Source organism: Pelodiscus sinensis, chromosome 4 (assembly GCF_052426305.1).
Source record: "Pelodiscus sinensis isolate ZL-2025 chromosome 4, ASM5242630v1, whole genome shotgun sequence".
NCBI classification, from domain to species: domain Eukaryota; kingdom Metazoa; phylum Chordata; order Testudines; family Trionychidae; genus Pelodiscus; species Pelodiscus sinensis.
The window spans coordinates 113,268,909-113,287,981 of NC_143055.1; the positions used below are offsets into that span (position 1 = coordinate 113,268,909).

Genomic DNA, 19,073 nt, shown 5'->3' on the forward strand with positions numbered 1-19,073 from the left:
GAATAAGAGATCCTCCGGAAAAGGGCTTTTTTCCGGAGGATCGGGGCCAGTGTAGACGCTCTTTTCCGGCTTTTCTAAAAGCCGGAAAAAAGCGGCGGACATTTTTATTTAAATGCCGCGGGGGATATTTAAATCCCCCGCGGATTTCCCTATTACGACCTGTGAAATTAACATGCCCCTTTCGGAAAAGGGGCCAGTGTAGACGAGCCCAGTGGGAAGGAGAATACATCGTTGTGCAGAACCATCTCAAGCCATCTCCAAAATGATATTCTGTAGCACTGGAAATAAATCTGTGATTTAAGAATTAAAAAAAAAAACTCTAAGATGACAACTTGATCTCTGGTAATTCAAACTGAAACGGGCTAGATCATGTCAATTCACTTATACCTGGCATTAATGCATTGCTATGGTAAATACATCTATCTTCTGTATGTGTACATACAGGAAACAGCCAACAAATGTGTTTCTGGTCTTTGGTGTGCTTCTGCCCATGTTAGCATTTAACCCACCAGTTCCTTACCAATTTCCATCGCAGTATCTTAATCCACTCATCTGCTTCTATACCAGTCTTTGCACACAGGTAATATGTTCTTAGTGGGAATACTAAACTGTAAAGAAAACAGAATGTAAACTATCTTAATCCATTAGCATAATCCATAGTTCTTCTCATAGTGGTGCTTCCTCCCTCATTGGTCCTAGACAATTTTTTTTGAGTCTTCCGGATGGAGTCATGCATGGTTAATGTCTCGGAGCCTGCCTACAATGCAGCTTGGACTGTTGAGCCAAAACTATTTTTTGAATTACGTTCTTGATGAGTTCTTGTTAATACACTGTGCCTGGCCAGTACAGACACATGAACTGTGTTTTGCAGAATTGAGTTGGGTTGGCTTTAATGTATACCTCAAAAATAACCATGTTTACGTTGACTGCTTAGTGGTCTAATCTTAGTCAGTTACACCTGCTTACACTGGGAATTCAGTTTTTTGAGTGGAAGTGGAATTCAATAGTGCATGAACCCCATAGTCCATCAAGAATTCTAACTCTAGCATTGACTCTTGCAGGGCTGTGTAGAATTCAGCTATTGCCTATGATCAATCAATGTTTCCTAGGTACATTAGGGTTTTCAGAAAAGCTAAGTTAAACATCAAGGGTTCACGGGAACTGCAGCTTACCAGAAACAGTTGACTCGTTCCTGCGAATAGTCAAATTGCACCGCTGAGCATTCTGTTAAGTCTAGTGCCCGAATTGGTTCTGTGGACTTGAAAATAAAATGGTTTTAAAATGAGAATGTATGAAACCAGAAGAAAGAGAGTAGCTGACCTTACTCCCAAGGCTTCACTTCCTTTCCATGCACTAACAAGTGCCAAGGGGCCAGATTCTGCTCTCTGTTTCGGTAGAGTTAATGCAGAGTCACTACACTGACTCCAATGGAGTCTATCCACATCGACAGCAGTGTAGCTGAAAGCAGAATTATGCTGACTGCAAGAAACAGGAACATACCTTTAAATTTAGAGGGAAGCTGATGACAGCAAGGTACCACTAGCTGAAAGGTAACAGGTTAGGGGCAGACTTTAAAGGATATAGCTGCCAATTCTGTTACCAACATAAGGATTTTCATGTAGATTCCAACTCAAGTGGGATTTCTGGGAAAGGGAAACAAAGTGTGTTGTCCTATGAGGGCAGGAAAAAGATTATCTTCGTTAAAGGAAAGGTTGGAGCTGTTTTCTCACCCACAGTGGACGTAGCCCACCTGGGAGGGAGTTGATTCCCCAACGGACTAAACAGAGCGAAACTGGGGAAGAAGAGAAATGAAAAGGCTATTTCAACAGGGGAGATTGCTCTTTGGATGATTCTGGATGAAGTCGTGTGTGCTTTACATTTCTTTGAGCAGGGTATAGGTGTCTGTGTTTCTGTAGTTGAAGAACTCCTACGGTTTACAGTCAAACATTCTCCCGGGTGTTTGACCTTTCTCCATGTATGAGATACTTTACTTATCAGCCCTGCTTGGGCCAGCTTGTTAGAAGAGAACCTACAAAGTGAAAGAACAGACTGTTCTATGCCAAAGCAATCTTGGTTTTCTTGCTTTCAGATTGAATAGATGAGTGTGACATACAAGTAACTTTCTTCTTTTTGCCTCAGGGCACATAACTGCTCTGAGGCCTTATCTACCCACAAGCTACAGAAGAGCCATTTGTGTGGGGAGACTAGTACAACATGCCAACGTGTAAGTTAGAAAGTTAGCGTTTGTTTTTTTGCACACAGTATTTCCTTGTCCACAGATATCCACAAGCCACCCAGAAAAATGGTATTTTCTAAAGCTCCTTTCTGGGAAGCAAAGCTAGTCAAACATTTGTCTCGGTGCCCCATGAAGAGTTCCCCTGCAAACATAATTTAAATGGCCTTGACTATGAGGCCAGGGACTGAAAGCTGGTTGAAGGACCATAAATAAATGCCAGAGTAATGAGTTGTGAGGAAGACGTCCACTTTAGAGCCTTGCAACCAGTCCCAAATCCACCAGGACTTGACTACAAGTGTGAGGTTTGGGTCATGTCAGGTATGACACCAATCTGACCTTCTTGTGCTCAGTCAGGTTGGGCAGGCTCTGCTCAGCTCCACTAGCCCAAGGGCTTAGCATAGCAGCAGCGACATGCCCCATTCCTGCCAGCAGGTGCTGCCTCCCTGCTCTGCGTTTGCTGTGGAGAGCTTGTGCCAACAAGTCACAGCCCCTCTCCTGTGCCATACACAGCACAACGCGGGAGCAGGCAGACATGGGTTACATAGCCCCCTCCACTCACTGTACAGGCAGGCAGTGACTGGCAACAGATCCCAAGTATGAGGCCAAATCCTTATGAAAAAGCAGCATGGCAGCACTTACACAGGTTCAGTGAGAAATGGCCAGTTCCAGGTGAGTTGGGTCTGAAAATGACACTATCTACGCGGGCTCAGTTAGGGTTCAGTGGGCTTTAAAAGAACCTCTAGTTCAGTGTTATGTTGGTCTTATTTAATATTTCTGTTAATGATCTGGAATGAAGGGCGTGCAGGGGTAATTTGTTGGCTACTTTTGCAAAGGATGCTAACCTGGGATGTGTTGCAAACACCAGCAAGAACAGAGAGATTATATAAAGGGGCTTAGGAAGGTTAGAAACGTAGGTAGAAAATGAAGTAAGATTCAGCCAAGAAAAATCCAGGATGTTACATCTGGGGCAAAAGAATGTAAAACAGGGCAATGGAGAGTAAATGTTTAGAAACCAGGAATGCCATAAGGGGAAGAAAGATATTATGTAACTCAGAATAATGGGATGAAACTGAGGAAAAGAAAATAAACCCTGTAATAATTCCAGTAATAATTCAGTTAGGTTGTGGAACAGCATTCTCAAGTAAAAGTGCCATTGTGGTATTCAGTGATCACTTAGTGATTAAGGGCTTGTAAAAGATTTTCTTTATTCTGTATCTGGTTCCCACTGGCTGTGCATAAAAACAAAAACTGCACAACCTGGTGCCCAGACTCACTCATTCTCCCTCAGAAACTCAGCTCTTGAAGGCACAGTCTCCAATGTCGTACATTGTTTCTGTCAGGTAAACTAGATTGAATAAAGTGATTTAGAATGTACTAGAAAGAACAGCTTTGTATTCAGGTTATGGCCAAGCTATTAAACATCTACTAGGCTGTAATATTTACAATTATTCTCTAAAGTCGATGACAAAACTACTATTGGCTTCCCTGGGACCAGACTCACTCTATCATTGAATCGCATGTGATGGCTAAAAACATGCGTGATTTCCCCAAGTGCATATATGAAAAACACAAGGTCAGGAAGCAGCGCATTGCAGTGATGTAAACACTGAAATTGAGGTATTTTGGACCCATCCTGAAGAATGCTTAGGGCACCTAAAACTCCCAGGCGATGTTTACACTACAGATAAACTTGAAGCAGCTGCAGTTGACCTTCCAGGGTTCAAATTAGCAGGTCTAGGGAAGACACACTAGTTTGGACTGAGAGGGCACTCCTGTCGATGCCAGTGGTCCTGCTTCTACAAGGAGTAAGGGAAGCCAAAGGGAGTGTGTGCTCCCTTTGACTTCCCAGTGTGAGCAGAGCCAAAATTCAAGGTAAGATACTTTGACTTAAGCTACGCAACTATCGCAGCTGAAGTTGCATATCTTAATTTGAACTTATCCCCTAGTGTAGACCAAGGGCCACTGAATTCCAAGGGATTTAAATCAGATCTGATCATTTTAAACAATTTCAAATTACAATTTGCTACTCACCATCTGGTCTTTGAAATATTTAAGTTCATTCCTATACAATGTAAACCACCTCATTTTCCAATTCTGAGAAATTAAAAAAAGCAAATGGGTTTTTTGAAAATTTTAAAACAAAGTAAAAAAAAAAACAGCAGCGAAAATCAAACAACCTTTTCCTTCAAACCATTTTGGTTCTTAACTATAAGAGGCTCTATATAAATACTCAGAAGTGCACTTTCCTTTAACAGGAAGTATCCTATACTAAATTAGACTGACATCCAAAAAATAACATGGCTATTTTATATATAATATAAAATAGGAATTAGATACACTAAAGTGAAAACCTTGACCACCATGCTAGGCGTAGACTTGATTATCACATTAATTACTATACACTTTCTGCCTACAAATCACAAAGTTCTTTACAAAGAATAAGTTTTATCACCATTTTACAGATGGGAAAATGGAGTTCAACGACATTAGATGGCTTGCCCTTGACCCCTGGCCTGAAAAGGCATTGTTTCTGCCTCTCAGATCAAAGCTACTGGGAAAGCTCAGAGCTTGAGACTTCAAGTCACGGGTTCCCTTGTACTGATAGACCTTAGGGTCCAGATTGGCATAGCCTGCTATTGTGAGGTCCTCTGTACAGCCTCAGTTGTGTCAGCTGAGGGCTGAGGTCATGAGATGCAGAGGATCAAACTGACAGAAAGATTTAAAAAACAATGAAATATGTATATAGTGCAGCACTTAATATCAAACCAATGAAATGGACCTTTGAGCAACTGTCTGACAAAGAAATCAAGGACATAAGAAAGTCATCTTGGGCCAAACTAATGGTCCAATTAGCTCAGTATCCTGTCTCTGATGGTGGCTAGTACCAGATGCTTCAGCAGGAATGATCAGAACAGGAAAATGTATCAAGCAATTCATTCCTTGTCACACAATTCAAGCTTCTAGCAGTCACTGATTTAGGGACACCCAAAGCATGGAGTTCCATCCCTGACCATCCTGGCTATGGACTTAGCCTCCATGAAAGTGTCTAATTCTTTTTTAAACCCATTTATAGTTTTGGCCTTCGTAGCATCCTTTGGCAGCGACTTCCAAAGGTTGATGGTATTGTGTGAAGAAGTACTTCCTTTTCTTTTAAAACTGTGGCCTATTAATTTAATTGTGACTCCCTGGTATGTGTGTTTTGTGAAGATGTAGATAACACTTCCTTATTCATTTTCTTCACTCCATTCCTAATTTTACCGCACACTATCATACCTCCCCTCAATCATCTCTTTTTAATCTCTCCTTATACAGAAACTGTTCCTCACCCCTAGTTGCCCTTCACTGTACTTTTTCCAGTTCTAACATATCTTTTTTGAGCTGGTATATCCAGAATGGCATGCAGTGTTCAAAGTGGCTTTGTATAGTGACATTATATTGTCAGGGTTTTTTTTATCTATTTCTTTCCTAATCATTCCTAACATTCTGTTAGCTTTTTTGACTGCCACGGTACATTGTGCAGATGTTTTCAGAGAACTAGCCACAATGAAACCAATATCACTTTCTTGAGCAATAATAGCTAATTTTGATTTTATCATTTTGTATGTATAGTCAGGATTATGTTTTGCAATGTGCATTACTTTTCACTTATCAACACTGAATTTAATCTACCGTTTTCTTGACCACACATCCAGGTTTGTGAGATCCCACTGGAACTCTTCAGAGTTTGCTTTGGACTTAACTACCCTGAGTAATTTTGTATCATCTGCAAACTTTCACATCTCACTGTTTACCCTCTTTTTTGTGATCATTCATGGATATGTTGAACAGCACTGGTCTCAGTACGGATTCTTGATGTACCCTTCTCCAATGTGAAAACAGACTGTTTACTCCTAGCCTTAGTTTCCTATCTTTTAATCAGTTACTCATCCACGAGAGGACTTTCACTCTTATCCCATGACTAGTTAGTTTGCTTAAGAGCCTTTGGTGAGGGACCATGTCAAAGACTTTCTGAAAGTCCAAGTACATTATATCTACTGGCTCACCCTTATCCATATGTTTGTGGACTTATCTCCTCCCCTCAAAGAAATATAATAGATTGGCGAGGCATGATTTTTCTTTACAAAGGTCATGTCGACTCTTCCACCAACATACTGTGTTCATCTATGAGTCTTAATTCTGTTCTTTACTATCATTTCAACCAATTTGCCTGGCACTGAAGTCAGGCTTATTGGCCTATAACTGCCAGGATGGCTTAATTTTAAAAACAAATACTGTCAGTCATCAGATGCAGACTCTGAGTTATGCAATAGGTTACATGCCACTATTAGTGGATCTGCAATTTCATATTTGAGTTCCTTCAGAATTCCTGGATGAATACCATCTTGTCTGGAGACTTAGGACTGCTTAATTTATCAATTTGTTTGAAAACCACCTCTATTTACACTCCTCTCTGGGATAGGCATGTTAAATATCGGTTAATTGAATAATTGAGTAACTTCATGAATTCTTATTGGTTACTCAACTAGTGTATAGTACGCAGGGGTGGGGCCAGCAGCCACTGTACTCCAGCTTCACTCCCTAGAAGACCCTGCCACTCTGTGCTGCTGCCTCAGTATCAGAGACAGCAGCTTGGGGTACCAGGTGAGAGCTGGTCTGCAATGGGACCCAGTTTAAAAACTAGCTCCCCTTGTGGATTGGCTGCCTGTCACTCTGTGCTGCTGCCAGTGATAGTGGCAGTGGCACGGGGTGGCAGCAGCCCCTGTCTAGGGAATGGACTGAGCATCCAAATCCGGCATGAGCTGGAACTGAACTGGGCTGCCTGCCCACCTGGCTCCTAATATGCTTTAAATATAGAGCTGTAGCGGGGGTAGGTCCCAGACCCGATGCAAGCCAGGACTGAGCCGGGCTGCTAGCCAGCCTGCTAAAAAATTGCTGGCAAGTGTGGGGGAGGGAAATGCATGTAATCTATAGCATTAACCTATAAGCTTTTGCTTATCAGTTAATCCGTTAATCGACTACACTTTTACATCCCTTCTCTGGGATAGTTCTTCAGATTTGTTGTCTAACAAGAATGGCTCAAGTGTAGGAATCTCCCACATATCCTGTGCAGTGAAAATTGAAGCAAAACTTATTTTAGCTCTCCACACTGACCTTATTTTTCTTGAGTTCTCCATTAGCACCTCAGTTGCCCAGTGTCTCCATCGTTTGTTAGCAGACATCCTGCTCCTGATAGTTATCATTAGTTTTTGTATCATTTGCTAGCTGCTTTTCATATTTTTTTTTGGCCTGCCTAATTATACTTTTAGTCTTCATTTGCCAGAGTTTGTTTCTATTTTTCTCCATAATGATTTATTTCTTATTTCACTATAGAGGATATTTAACCAGAGAAAGTTTATCTTACCTTTACTATTTTGCCTTGTTTTACTAAGTATCCTTCTTTTGTACCAAGCTGCAAAAAACCAAGAAAATGGATCAAAATAAAAGGCTGAGGTGTTTTTATATTTTGTTCCTTTTTTATTATGAGCAAAACAAAATCGAACAATAGTTCACTCTCCTACAGATAGCTCCCACAACCACTCTTCTTATCTTTATGCATGTGTAATTTCTATGCTGTCCCCATGGTGTAGGCCAAATTCCCCCCCAAAGTCATTCTACTGACTTCAAAGGAGTGAATTCTCTCTTACACAAGGGTTCAAATTGTCCTTTTGTGAGTGTGTGCAGGTCAGCGTCTATTCATAGTCTATAATGACCTAAATGCAGTAAATATAGACAGCAATTAACCATTTACCTAGCTGCCACATAGCATAGTACTTAAGTACTGTAATAGATCTCACCAGCTAAAAGGATTATGCATGTAGAAAACTGTTCTGGAAACATTAAAAAAGCCCAAAGAACTGGGACACATTTGCTTTGGTTAAGTAATCGCTATGTGTCACCAAAGCCCGGCCAACTAAAGATGAGTAAAATATGAACAGAACATGTGTAACACAAAAGAATACACTAGGGAATTTTTGATTTGGTTAGGCAAAAACGTCTGTTTAACTACAGTTTGAATGTTGGGTGCAAAATTTTGGCTATGATTTTCAAAAGTGACTAAACTTCTGAGGTTCACTCCTTGAAACTTCATGAAGGGCCTGACTTTTCATCATCTTTTTTGAGACATGTGGAAATCATTGAATCATAAAAGTTCAGGACTTGAAGGTCATCTAGTCCAGAGCCCTGCACTCAAGGCAGGACTACAGAACTAAGTGTTGCCTGATTTAGAAGGTTAATATTATTAATTTAGATAGTATGGGTTATGGACTTGCCAATTTTGGTGATTAGAATATAATTAGGTTTTTGTTCCAGAACTAGGCAACACAGAATATGCAAAGGACCTTTGGGGGGTATGACAGGACACTTATACTTAGACAAATAACAATTGGAATATGGAATAGTAATTAAATAGTAATTAAATGCCAAACTTAAATTAGGATTACAAGTGCAGTACTATTATTTTAAAGATGTCTATGCTATTGCATTTTATAAAACAGTTGAATATACTTGTGATTTTATTGGCTATAACCATTTTTTTAAAGGGCAGATCATCAGTGCATGCTAGTCTAGAGCTTGCTTTGCTGGATGTGTTACACTCAGACTTAATAACAGAAGAGTGACTTACCGAAGGAGCGCTCGGGACAAGATCATTTTCAGTTTTTCCTGTCTGCATTGCAGTGTGAACCCGGACAGACTCATAAATGGAAGGTTCTTCCACTTTCCGGGGATATGGATATTTCAGCACAATTAGGGTGCCTGAATAAAAGACAGCACTAGTGAGTGACCTGGCAAAGTCGATAATACAAATGATTGTCCCAGTTGTCTGTGTGTCTGATTTTAAAACGTATTAGCCTTTTAAAGCTAAGAAAGCACAGGAATCATGAACAGTATCCCATAGAGCAGGGGCGGCCAACCCACGGTTCTTCAAAGGAAAAATTGCAGCTCCCGCATCCATAGCTCGGCTCCTTCACCCACGACTGTTCTGCATTCCCCTGCTCTGACCGTCTTTTTTGTCTGGTCAGGTCACCGCTTGGGTCACATGCGGCTCTTAAAGGGGCAGCTATTTTTTTTCTCGACAACTTCCTTCTCTCGGCTCTTTGTGCTGCATCCACCACTATTTTGGCTCATTGTCTCTAACGGGTTGGCCATCCCTGCCATAGCGTTCTGGAGCACTCCTGTGTTCACAGGTTCCTACGAGAATAGCGTTCACCACACCCAGGTCAGAGGACAGTCAGATTTTAACATATCATAAATGACATTTAAATTATTGACAAAATAAGGCACATAATTTCCAAAGTACACAGCCTAAGTAGCTGAACTGTACATAAAGTTTTCCACGTGGGACAAGAATCCTTCCCCACCAACTGTAGAGTGGCTATGGACAGTGATTAATAGATCTGTATAGTGGCAGTTCTACCTGACTAAAGTGAATTCTTCTTACCCTTGACTCTGCCCTGCCCTGCTCCCAAGCTCTGTTCCAATGTGCATGTAAGTCAGGATCTCCTTTCTGGGCTACCCAAATCCTGCATTTCCTCCCCACATCGTGGAACTGAATTGGTTCTGCTATATCTGAAATCCTCTGCTCCCTTGTGTGCTCCCAACTGCATCTCCTCTCTTCTGTTCCTTCAACCAGTTGCTAAAGTTCTGTCTATGCTGTAGAGCTGATGCTGACATAGCTATGCTGATATAGTCGTACCAGCATAGGCCCCTAGTGTAGATGCAGAATCCACCAACAGAAGGAAGAGTTCTGCTGGTATAGGAATACCACCTCCCTTTTTCCATTAGCATAGCTGGGTCTATGCTGGTGTTTTTGTCAGCACAGCTATTATGCTAGGTGTGGGGGTTTCACACCCCTAAGTAATATAGCTAAGCTGGTGTAAGTTTTAAACACAGACCAGGCCTACATTTTTAAATTTGTTTTCATGCAGATAGTCACATAAACCTCCTCCCTACTGTGATGTGAGCAGAAAAGCCAAGAAGGCAGACCAGAGAACTTTTACACCTGTACGACACAAGAAATGTTTTCTTTGTTCCCTTGAGTGCTCTAGTTAATATTAGGATAACTGAAGTAGATACACTACATACGGTATTGTGGTTCTCAAACACCTACTCTGTATTTTACAATTGGAAACCATTTCTTGTCTCATACAATTCTTTGCCATGGATAACAACCTTCTCATTACAAGTGATGGAACTATATAGCACACCTAGTATCCTGAAGTTTTCATAGTTGCATTTAAATACACTGTGCCTTTTTTAAGCATCCAAACTCAAAGTATTGGATATAAGGAACCCAAGTGTAAGTCTAGTGTAAAGATGGAGAAGTGTTCGCTTCAGTCTTTTGTGCACAATAAGACGGGGCAGAATGGTGTAATAGATAGGACCCCTGATCAGACACCAGGAGACTGTAATTATCTGCCTTGCTCTGCCACTGACTGTGTGACATTGGGCAAATCACTTCATCTCACTGGGCTTTCATTTTTCCATCTGCAAAATGGAAATAATAAAGCTGACCCGTTTTTTATAACTGATCTTGGCTGAAAAGTGCTTTCGACTGCAAATGCTTATCAGAGCAGATTAACAAATTCTATTTTATAAAACTTCCTCAGTAAATACACTCTTGGCTGCAGAATATATGAATGAGGTATTCCCTAAAAGGCAGAATTGTTATTGTTTTTAAATGCTCATTTTCCATTTTGTGAAAGAGAAACAGACCTAAAAATGACCTTTTTGAGGCCTTCCCTCTGTTTAGCATATGTTAAAATAGCTGTTATTTCATTTCCATTGTTGAATCTTGACTGGCCATGTTCTCATGATCTTGTGAGCTCACAAGCTAAGCAACATTAAGTCTGATAAGGACTTGGATTGGAGATCCACCCTGAACACTCAGGCTGCATCTAGACTGGCAAGCTTTTCCGCAAAAGCAATGCTTTTGCACAAAAACTTGCCAGCTCTCTACATTGGCCGCTTGATTATGCGCAAAAGCACTGACGTTCTACTGTCCAAAATCAGTGCTTCTTGCGCAAATGCTTTGACGTTCCCGTACGGGCAAAAGCCCTTCCGGAAATGTTTTTGCACAAGAGGGCCAGCGTAGACAGCTAAAAACTGTTTTGCGCAAAAAAGCCCCAATGGCGATCGGGGCTTTCTTGCACAAAACCGCGTCTAGATTGGCACAGACGCTTTTCCGCAAAAAGTGCTTTTGCGGAAAAGCGTCCGTGCCAATCTAGATGCTTTTTTCCGAAAATGCTTTTAACGGAAATCTTTTCAGTTAAAAGCATTTGCAGAAAATCATGCCAGTCTAGAAGTAGCCCCAGAGTGCTGCAGGTACTGATGTCAGCTGAACCAGTTATAGTATAGGGCACTAAGGGAAACATCTGCTGCCTAAGGCCCCAAAACTCCAGATACATAAGGACTGGAGAGTCAGGGGTCACTCGATGCTTAACATGCTTGGAAAAAATCTATTTTATTTTGTGTCCAATTCCAGCAGACTGGGCATAAAACAAGAGCATTGCAGCATCCTGGTCAGATTATCTAGGAAGCTCAGCAAAGTAAAAGTACAATCCCCAATACACAAGATCCCATCTGTAGTAAGTTGAGGGTCAGTAACATGGAGTCAGCAGGCCTAAATAGAAGCCTGTAACGTGAAAACAGCAACAGGCCTGCAATCTAGTGATCAAGACTTTGGTTCAGTAACAGGAGCCAAGAAAGAGGCCCCATTGATAACTGTGCGATTGTGTAAGTTAGGTTGAGCATGGAAGGACACAGGGAGGCACTGGGTACAGACTGTAAGCCAAAGGGGAGTAATGGAACATCTTAATAAGAAATGTCTTGGTACAAAAACTCCCTAAAAACTAATGCACATACCGACCTAGGTTCAGGACCAGGTCGGAACTGACAGCATGAAGGATAGTAAGTAAGCCCCCCTTCCGTAAGGTGAGGGGTGGTAACTAGGCAACAGAGGGTGGTAACCTGGTACGTATAGAAATGATGTAAGTTGTTTGTACCTGTCTATAAAAGGACACCGCAGAGGGTGCTCTCTGGCCAACCTTGGGGGGGGGGGGGGCGCACTAGGCGCCTGAACGGCAGGTGTCATTGCCTAAACTTACAGAATGCACAGTAGCTTAACTTTGACTAACTGCTGTTAATATCTGATATATGGCAATAGACCTGCCCGGTGTTGGTACCTTGTCAACGCGGGCCATAGTGCCCAGTGGTGTAACATTGTACTGATCTCTGTTACCAACTGGTAGAGCTTCGCATTTGACAATAAACCTGCTCGATTGATTTCAAACCTTGCCTGCATCTGTTGTTTCCGGGGCCTCTCAGAGATCTCTTGTGTTGACCCAAGTGCATGGGGTCTAACACTCTAGATAAAGGGAGTACCGATTGTTACGCACGCAGCCGAAAGTTTATCAACGGAGTAGAGGTCCTGTCAGGAGCGCGCCAGGACGACCCTGACCAGACGACGCTGACACTGACAGTCCAGACTTCCGAAGGTACCGAGGTATGAGAACACCGAGGTACGACACCATCTACACTAGAAAACAGTTAGATAGGACCTATATAGGCAAATCCTTCTAACATAACAGCATATTATACTGGCAACAGTTATACCTGTTCCCAAGCAAAACTAGCTGCACCAGAAACAGCACTTTCTTTGTAAGTATAACTGTATCTGTTTTGGTGGTACAAACTTTGTGTAAAAAACACAATGCGTAACAATGCTGAAATGATAATGTTTATAAGAATAGAACTAGCCCAATTTTATACACTGAAATTAGTCCTATTTAAATCTATAGGTTTGCTTGGGATATCAAGCTAAACATATAATTAATTTTTTTTCAGGATCTAGGCAAAAGAGAGTCACTATAAGTGATACTATGACAGCCCTGAGCAGTTGTGATCAGCTGAAGGGGTTTAAGTTTGTAGGTGTGATGTTAAAGAAGAGGTTTGTTAAGCCTATTGTCTTGGCCATATTCTGACTCAGCTACAGTCTGTCCACCTGTAAAATGCTTGAGAAGAAAGTAAAACAAACAGGAAAGCAATGGTGAAACAAAAGTAAATTCATATATTTATTATTCAAATTTAACAGAATAGAAGAACATAAATATCTATAACGTAAACAATCTGACTTCACTGGTATCTCATCCTAAGAACCCTAATCTTTTGGATGTTAATAACTTAACTTGTCTTAGAATTAGTCTTTATTAATTAAACTGAACTGCCTTCTCTTAGCATATCTGGTTATACCTGTCTTTCTCCACACTTGGTTCATTTATTTTATATGGTCCATTCCCGGAATGGTAGTAGCCAACCCTTTAAAACCAAAGGAAAGAACCAGCTGCACGCCCTAGGGCCCCATTGTGGCTATAAGTAGTTAACCACAGCTGGTTGTATCTCTCTGCCTTCCAGCTGGTAAGTATTTGACTTTTTTAGGTTTTTCTTGGCTTTTTCCCTTCCTTTTCAGAAAGATAAATTCCTTTCAGGGTGGCTTTCAAATCACATTCCTAGCTTCTCACAGCTCACATAATTCATTAAAGCCTTTACCAAGTAGCTAACCTGGTTGCTAATAAGGTTAGATGTATCTCAGATAGAACTTGTCACCTTTCCTCAAAATAATGAAAAAACTAAGAAACATCAGGTCTGCTAGTGATAGATCAGCTGTGCCTCTATTTTATGTGCTTACTCCAGTAGGATTATAGGAATATAGGAATAATACCTCAGGACTGTACTGAGCTTACCCAAAGGGACCAGTAACCTTTGGTAATCAGAAAAGGAGCTTCCATTTTCTCTAAATGTAAGACAATAATGATACACTTTGATTTTTATCTATGTCCCAAAGCATCTCATAGAAGTGAATAAGCATTATTATACCCATTGTACAGATAGAGAAATTGAAATCAATATAAAGTTGAATCAATAATAAAGTCAGGAATAAAAACCATATTCCTTGAATTCCAGTTTGGTAATTTAGCCAGTGGGTCTCACTGCCGTAATAAAACAAGAACATGTTATTCTGTTGGTGATCAGTTTGTCCTGGGATAGCACCATGACTTGGTTAAAATGTCATAACATTGAACTTCATTTTTAGGGTAGAAAAACCACCTTTTTGACACAACTTATTAATATTCTTGCTTACTACATCACTGCTTGGTTAAAGGATGTTTTATACAAGTGTGTTACCCACATGTCATTCAGACTAACCTTCATGGATCTATGACTAAACAACAGAGAGCTTGTTTGCAGCACAACACTAGCAAAGGAGATCTCTAAAATTAGATTAGTGCTTCAAATCCAACCTTCCTCACTACCCACATGCATTTTCTAATACTAGAAAGCTCACAAGCCTAGTTTAAAAAGAGATCAAAGAGACAAAATAAACTTTCAAAATGACTGTAAATAATGTATGGAATTCTGCAGATTAGTTATTTTGCAAGAGGGAATGGGGAAAAGAAGTGTATTTAAAGTAAATAGCTGACATCTGATCACAGATTCAGGGAAGCATGCAAATGTGATATGCTTAACTTGAGCTATGTGGTGTAGGTCAAGGGTCATAGTCAGTTTAATTTTCCCTAGCTCCATGGAAGATTGCTTTTGCATTTAATAAGGACAGAACCAAGAGGGCTCTATTTGCAATTACTCAAAATAAGACTACAGAACTGAACAGAATGCATTAAGCTCCATAGACAATTATACTCTTGCTGCAGAACTGCACATACTGATTTAAACATTCTGTCAAAATATTATTTTCTATTATGTTCTGTAGGATTTTTCCATAATGAATACTTTATGTAGAGTAGTTCAGAAAATATAAAAGTAGTAGAAATGTCCAGTTTAATCTATAGCAAGACATTTTTGTGGTGTGTGGTTTTAGTTTTGGGGGTGGGTGGTTGGTATATATTTCTGCTTTCCAATGAATAGGAATAGCCTGAAAGGTGAAGGAACAGGAAAATACCAGTTTATCACTGTATTCTTGGAAGTTGAAACTGATTAAAGCCAAATCTGGTTTTCATGCTATGTAATGACTCAAAGTTTACACATGGTTTTCAAAAAACAGCAGCTGAGAATTGATAAAGAAGGCAAACAAATAGACTGTCAGTTTGGCAAGAAGAAAGAAATATGATAGTGTATAGCTTCTGCCCTTGTTACTGAAGTGGGCTTTTATAACTGAGTCAATTAGTCTATTCAAGGAAATGTTGCACATCAAATAGCAGACAGTCACATTTTTGTTTGTTTGTTTGTTTGTTTTTTGTTTGTTTGCATTATCTAAAGTACAAAAAGAAATGTGAGCATTGGAACACTGAGGTAAAAACCAGCATTAGTGTATATGGCTGTTTGCTATGACTAATGAAGTTATAGACAGAAATAAGATTCTAATTAGAATTCTAACGCTTCGGACCCAAACCAGCACAACACCCACATGCATCAGATTTTAGGGCCTTATGCAGCTTTCAATCATAGATCTCCAAGGGCTTGGGTTGGGTTCATAGTCTCCATAACTGACCAATAGGTAACAGAGGCATAGCACATCTAAATGACTTGGCTAAGATTTCATACTAAGTTGGTGATCGAGAGGGAGAAGAAACAAACTCTCCTGACTCAAGGTGCATCTACACTGCACCCTTATCTTGAAACAAGCTACGCAATTTGAGCTATGTAAATTGCATAGCTTATTTCGAGTTAATTTCAAAATGACTTATTTCGAAATTTGGCTCTATCTACACAGTGCCAAATTTCAAAATAGTGTGCTATTCTGAAATGTCCCTTAATCCTTGTGGTATGAGGTTTACAGAGACTTCAGAATATCATGCCTGTTAGTTCGAAATAACAGTCGTGCTGTCAAGATGCAGAAAACGCTATTTCAGGATACCAAAAGTATCCTGAAATAGTGCCACTGTCTAGACGCACCCTCAGTGGGATGCCCAAATCACTGCAGGTACATCTACACAGCAGCATTATTTCGAAATAACAGCCATTATTCTGAAATAACAATGCGAGGGTCTACACAACAATTCCCTTATTTTGAAATAAATTCAAAATATGGACAGTTTATTCCAACTTCTGTAAACGTCATTCCACGAGGAATAATGCTTCTTCCGAAATAGCTATTTCGAAATAGCTGAAGTGTGGACACTCCACTGTTTCTATTTTGAAATAGCTCCTCCCCAGGGCCATTCATAGTAATTACTCCCTAGTGCTTCCTGGGGCTCTAAATTGAGGTAGTGCATCCACATTAGGGGGGCCCACCTTGGGCTAATTTCAAGCTTTCTCTGTAGTGTAGACGTGCTATTTTGAAATAAGCTATTTCGGAATATTTCTTCCAGAATAGCTTATTCTGAAATATGTGTGCAGTGTAGACATACTCTGAGACTACACAAATTTTAAATACTAGTTTAAAAGTGAGCACAAAACAATCAGTCTTGCGGACAAGATACCAGAGCTGGTAAAAAAATTAGTACAATAAAATATTTCAAATGTATTTTCATTCTAAAGGGTCTGCAAGTGACTCATTTTTCATTTTTTAAAAAACATTTTTCATTAATTTTTTTGCTAAACGTTTTTATAAAACATCAAAAAAGTTATCAAGATTTTTCAGCTAGTGATTTTTACGTTTTTAATAAACAAAAAAACATGTCACTGACTTAAAAACCAGAGTTTTGTAAAATGGAAAAATGTTAATTAAGAGACTTTTTGGTGACAATGTCTGATAATGACAATTTATCACAAAGTTTTAAAAATTTTTGTTGAAAACTTGTTGAGCAGCTCCAATAAGTTATTTGCTAGTAACATGGAATATAGGCTTGAGAACCATGAGCTTGTCTGACTTTTTTCCCCGCACCTCTACAACAGTTTAGAGCCCAAACTAACTGTACTTTTAAATATAGTACTGTAATATGAAAATTGGATGAGGGGAGCCTTTATAAAGGATTTGTTTTTCTCTGTGGTGACAGCATAAGCCTGTGGAGTTCTTTGTTTAAAAACCAGCCAGAGAATAAAATAATTCAGATTCCTTATTTCTTCGGTCCTATTGCTGAGCTGCCAGTTCTACCATGCAATGCAAGCGTATAAAATAAAAAACATGGATTATACAATTACGGTCCACTAGTGCCTGAGCCAAAGTTCTCACATTATCTAGTGATAGCATGGGCTGTTAGCCAGATCTGGATTCTGTTTCCAGCTCTGCCATTGACCTGTTTTCTGACCTTCGGCCAGCTATTTCACCTCTCTTGGCCCAATGACATTTACCTTCTTATGCATAAAAGGTAACTCTTATAATTCCTGTGCTTGAACAGACAACTTACTTCTCTTTTTCCCATAAATTAGCAATGACCCTACAAGCTGCTATTATTATTAATCATGTTCATTATGGTAATAATGCTCAAGGGGTTTGACATCAAGATGTGAAATCAGCATTGGTGCTAACTCCCTCTTCCTGTATATTGCTGTATATAGGAAAGAAAAGTGGAAACAAGCTTGTTGGTGAGATACTTTAATACCCATTTCCAGCCTATAGCTCTGTCTAATTTAGACAGATGAGAGGGGTTTCACAGAGCTAGCAGAATCTGATTAGGGGGGTCTTAAGCCAACTGCCAAGCACATCATTCAGCACTAGGGATCCAGCCTGAAGAGATCATATAGCACCAAATCCTTATTCACTAATGGATGTAACACATGGAATGAAGGTAGGAAAAATCATAATTTTCTATATGTCATCTGAAATATTTGAAAAGTTAAACTTGCTGGTATATTTCTGGCTTCAGATAAGAATCTTCTCATAGCCCAAAATGTATATTTAGATTGTAAAAACAGGTTTGGTTTCATGTGCAGCATGAGAATGTTTCAAACTAGTACGTTGAAGCACAGTTCATAGTATAGTTGCATTTTTAAAATAAACCTTTTAAACCATGTGAGAAGATTAATATTTATGTCCCAAATATACAAAAGTGTTTGAGTGCATATTCATTCATGCATATGTCATCACAGTAATTGCACTTGCAAATAGTCATTTAGGCATCTATCTAATCATTTGCATGTACAATGACCGCTACTGCACATACAAGTTATTTGCATATTTTTTTGCTCACAATGCTACATTTTTGGCACCAACGTATTAACAGTTTTTTGTCTGACAAATGTTAATTAATCCTAGCAATTTCATCCATGGAGATAGAAAACTGTTAGCCTTATTATACAGATAAGAAAACCATAACAAGGAAGCCTGGCCCATGGCCACACAAGTGACTGTGCTACAACTAGGATTGGAACTCAGAAGTGACTAGTATCTAGACCTAGCCTATACTTTTAGCATTAGAATATATCCATCTTTCTCTCGGGATTAGAACTAGAAATTTGAACTCAGTGTTTTAAATTTCATCCCTACAAGTGAATTGGTCTATGATCTGCTGGTAGGAAGAGTCTTTCGCCTTCTCCTTGACCTCATTCAAGCAACAGCTGCTTGTTGATATAGTTTGTGCTTCTCTTGTTTTAAATAACACATTGATAAAGCAAATCTTTAAAAACAAAAAAAAATCCCTGTTTTAGGGCAGAGCAAGTTAGCAACCAGGCTGCTCTGGCTCAGTGAAGGAAAGGCAAAGGAAATTACTTTTTAATGGTAAAATATAGGGCATGCCAACTGCAGGTGAGATGAGGAAACCATTGTGGATTTCGGGGGTGGAAAGTTGAAATAAACTCTCCATAGAATAATTTATTGAAATAAACTGTTGCATAGCTCTCTCCTTCCTCTACTCTCATCCCCCTCCCACCATGCCTACTTTTCTGAGAAAACGTTTAAAAGTTATTT

General features: G+C 39.8%; 1 protein-coding gene across 4 annotated transcripts in view; it reads right to left on the reverse strand.

Annotated features, from left to right (window-relative positions):
* DAPP1 (dual adaptor of phosphotyrosine and 3-phosphoinositides 1) overlaps window positions 1-19,073 on the reverse strand; it is a 54,751-nt gene that overhangs the window by 5,304 nt on the left and 30,374 nt on the right. For 3 of the 4 annotated variants that reach the window (XM_089778061.1, XM_006133781.5, XM_089778062.1), the window contains 5 exons: window positions 8,898-9,028; window positions 7,638-7,685; window positions 4,268-4,330; window positions 1,173-1,258; window positions 521-608 (listed from right to left, as the gene is read on the reverse strand). In XM_089778061.1, the coding sequence (XP_089634187.1) occupies window positions 521-608; window positions 1,173-1,258; window positions 4,268-4,330; window positions 7,638-7,685; window positions 8,898-9,028 (416 nt within the window). The remainder of the gene's footprint in view (window positions 1-520; window positions 609-1,172; window positions 1,259-4,267; window positions 4,331-7,637; window positions 7,686-8,897; window positions 9,029-19,073) is intronic. The other variant, XM_089778060.1, reaches the window with a different exon arrangement.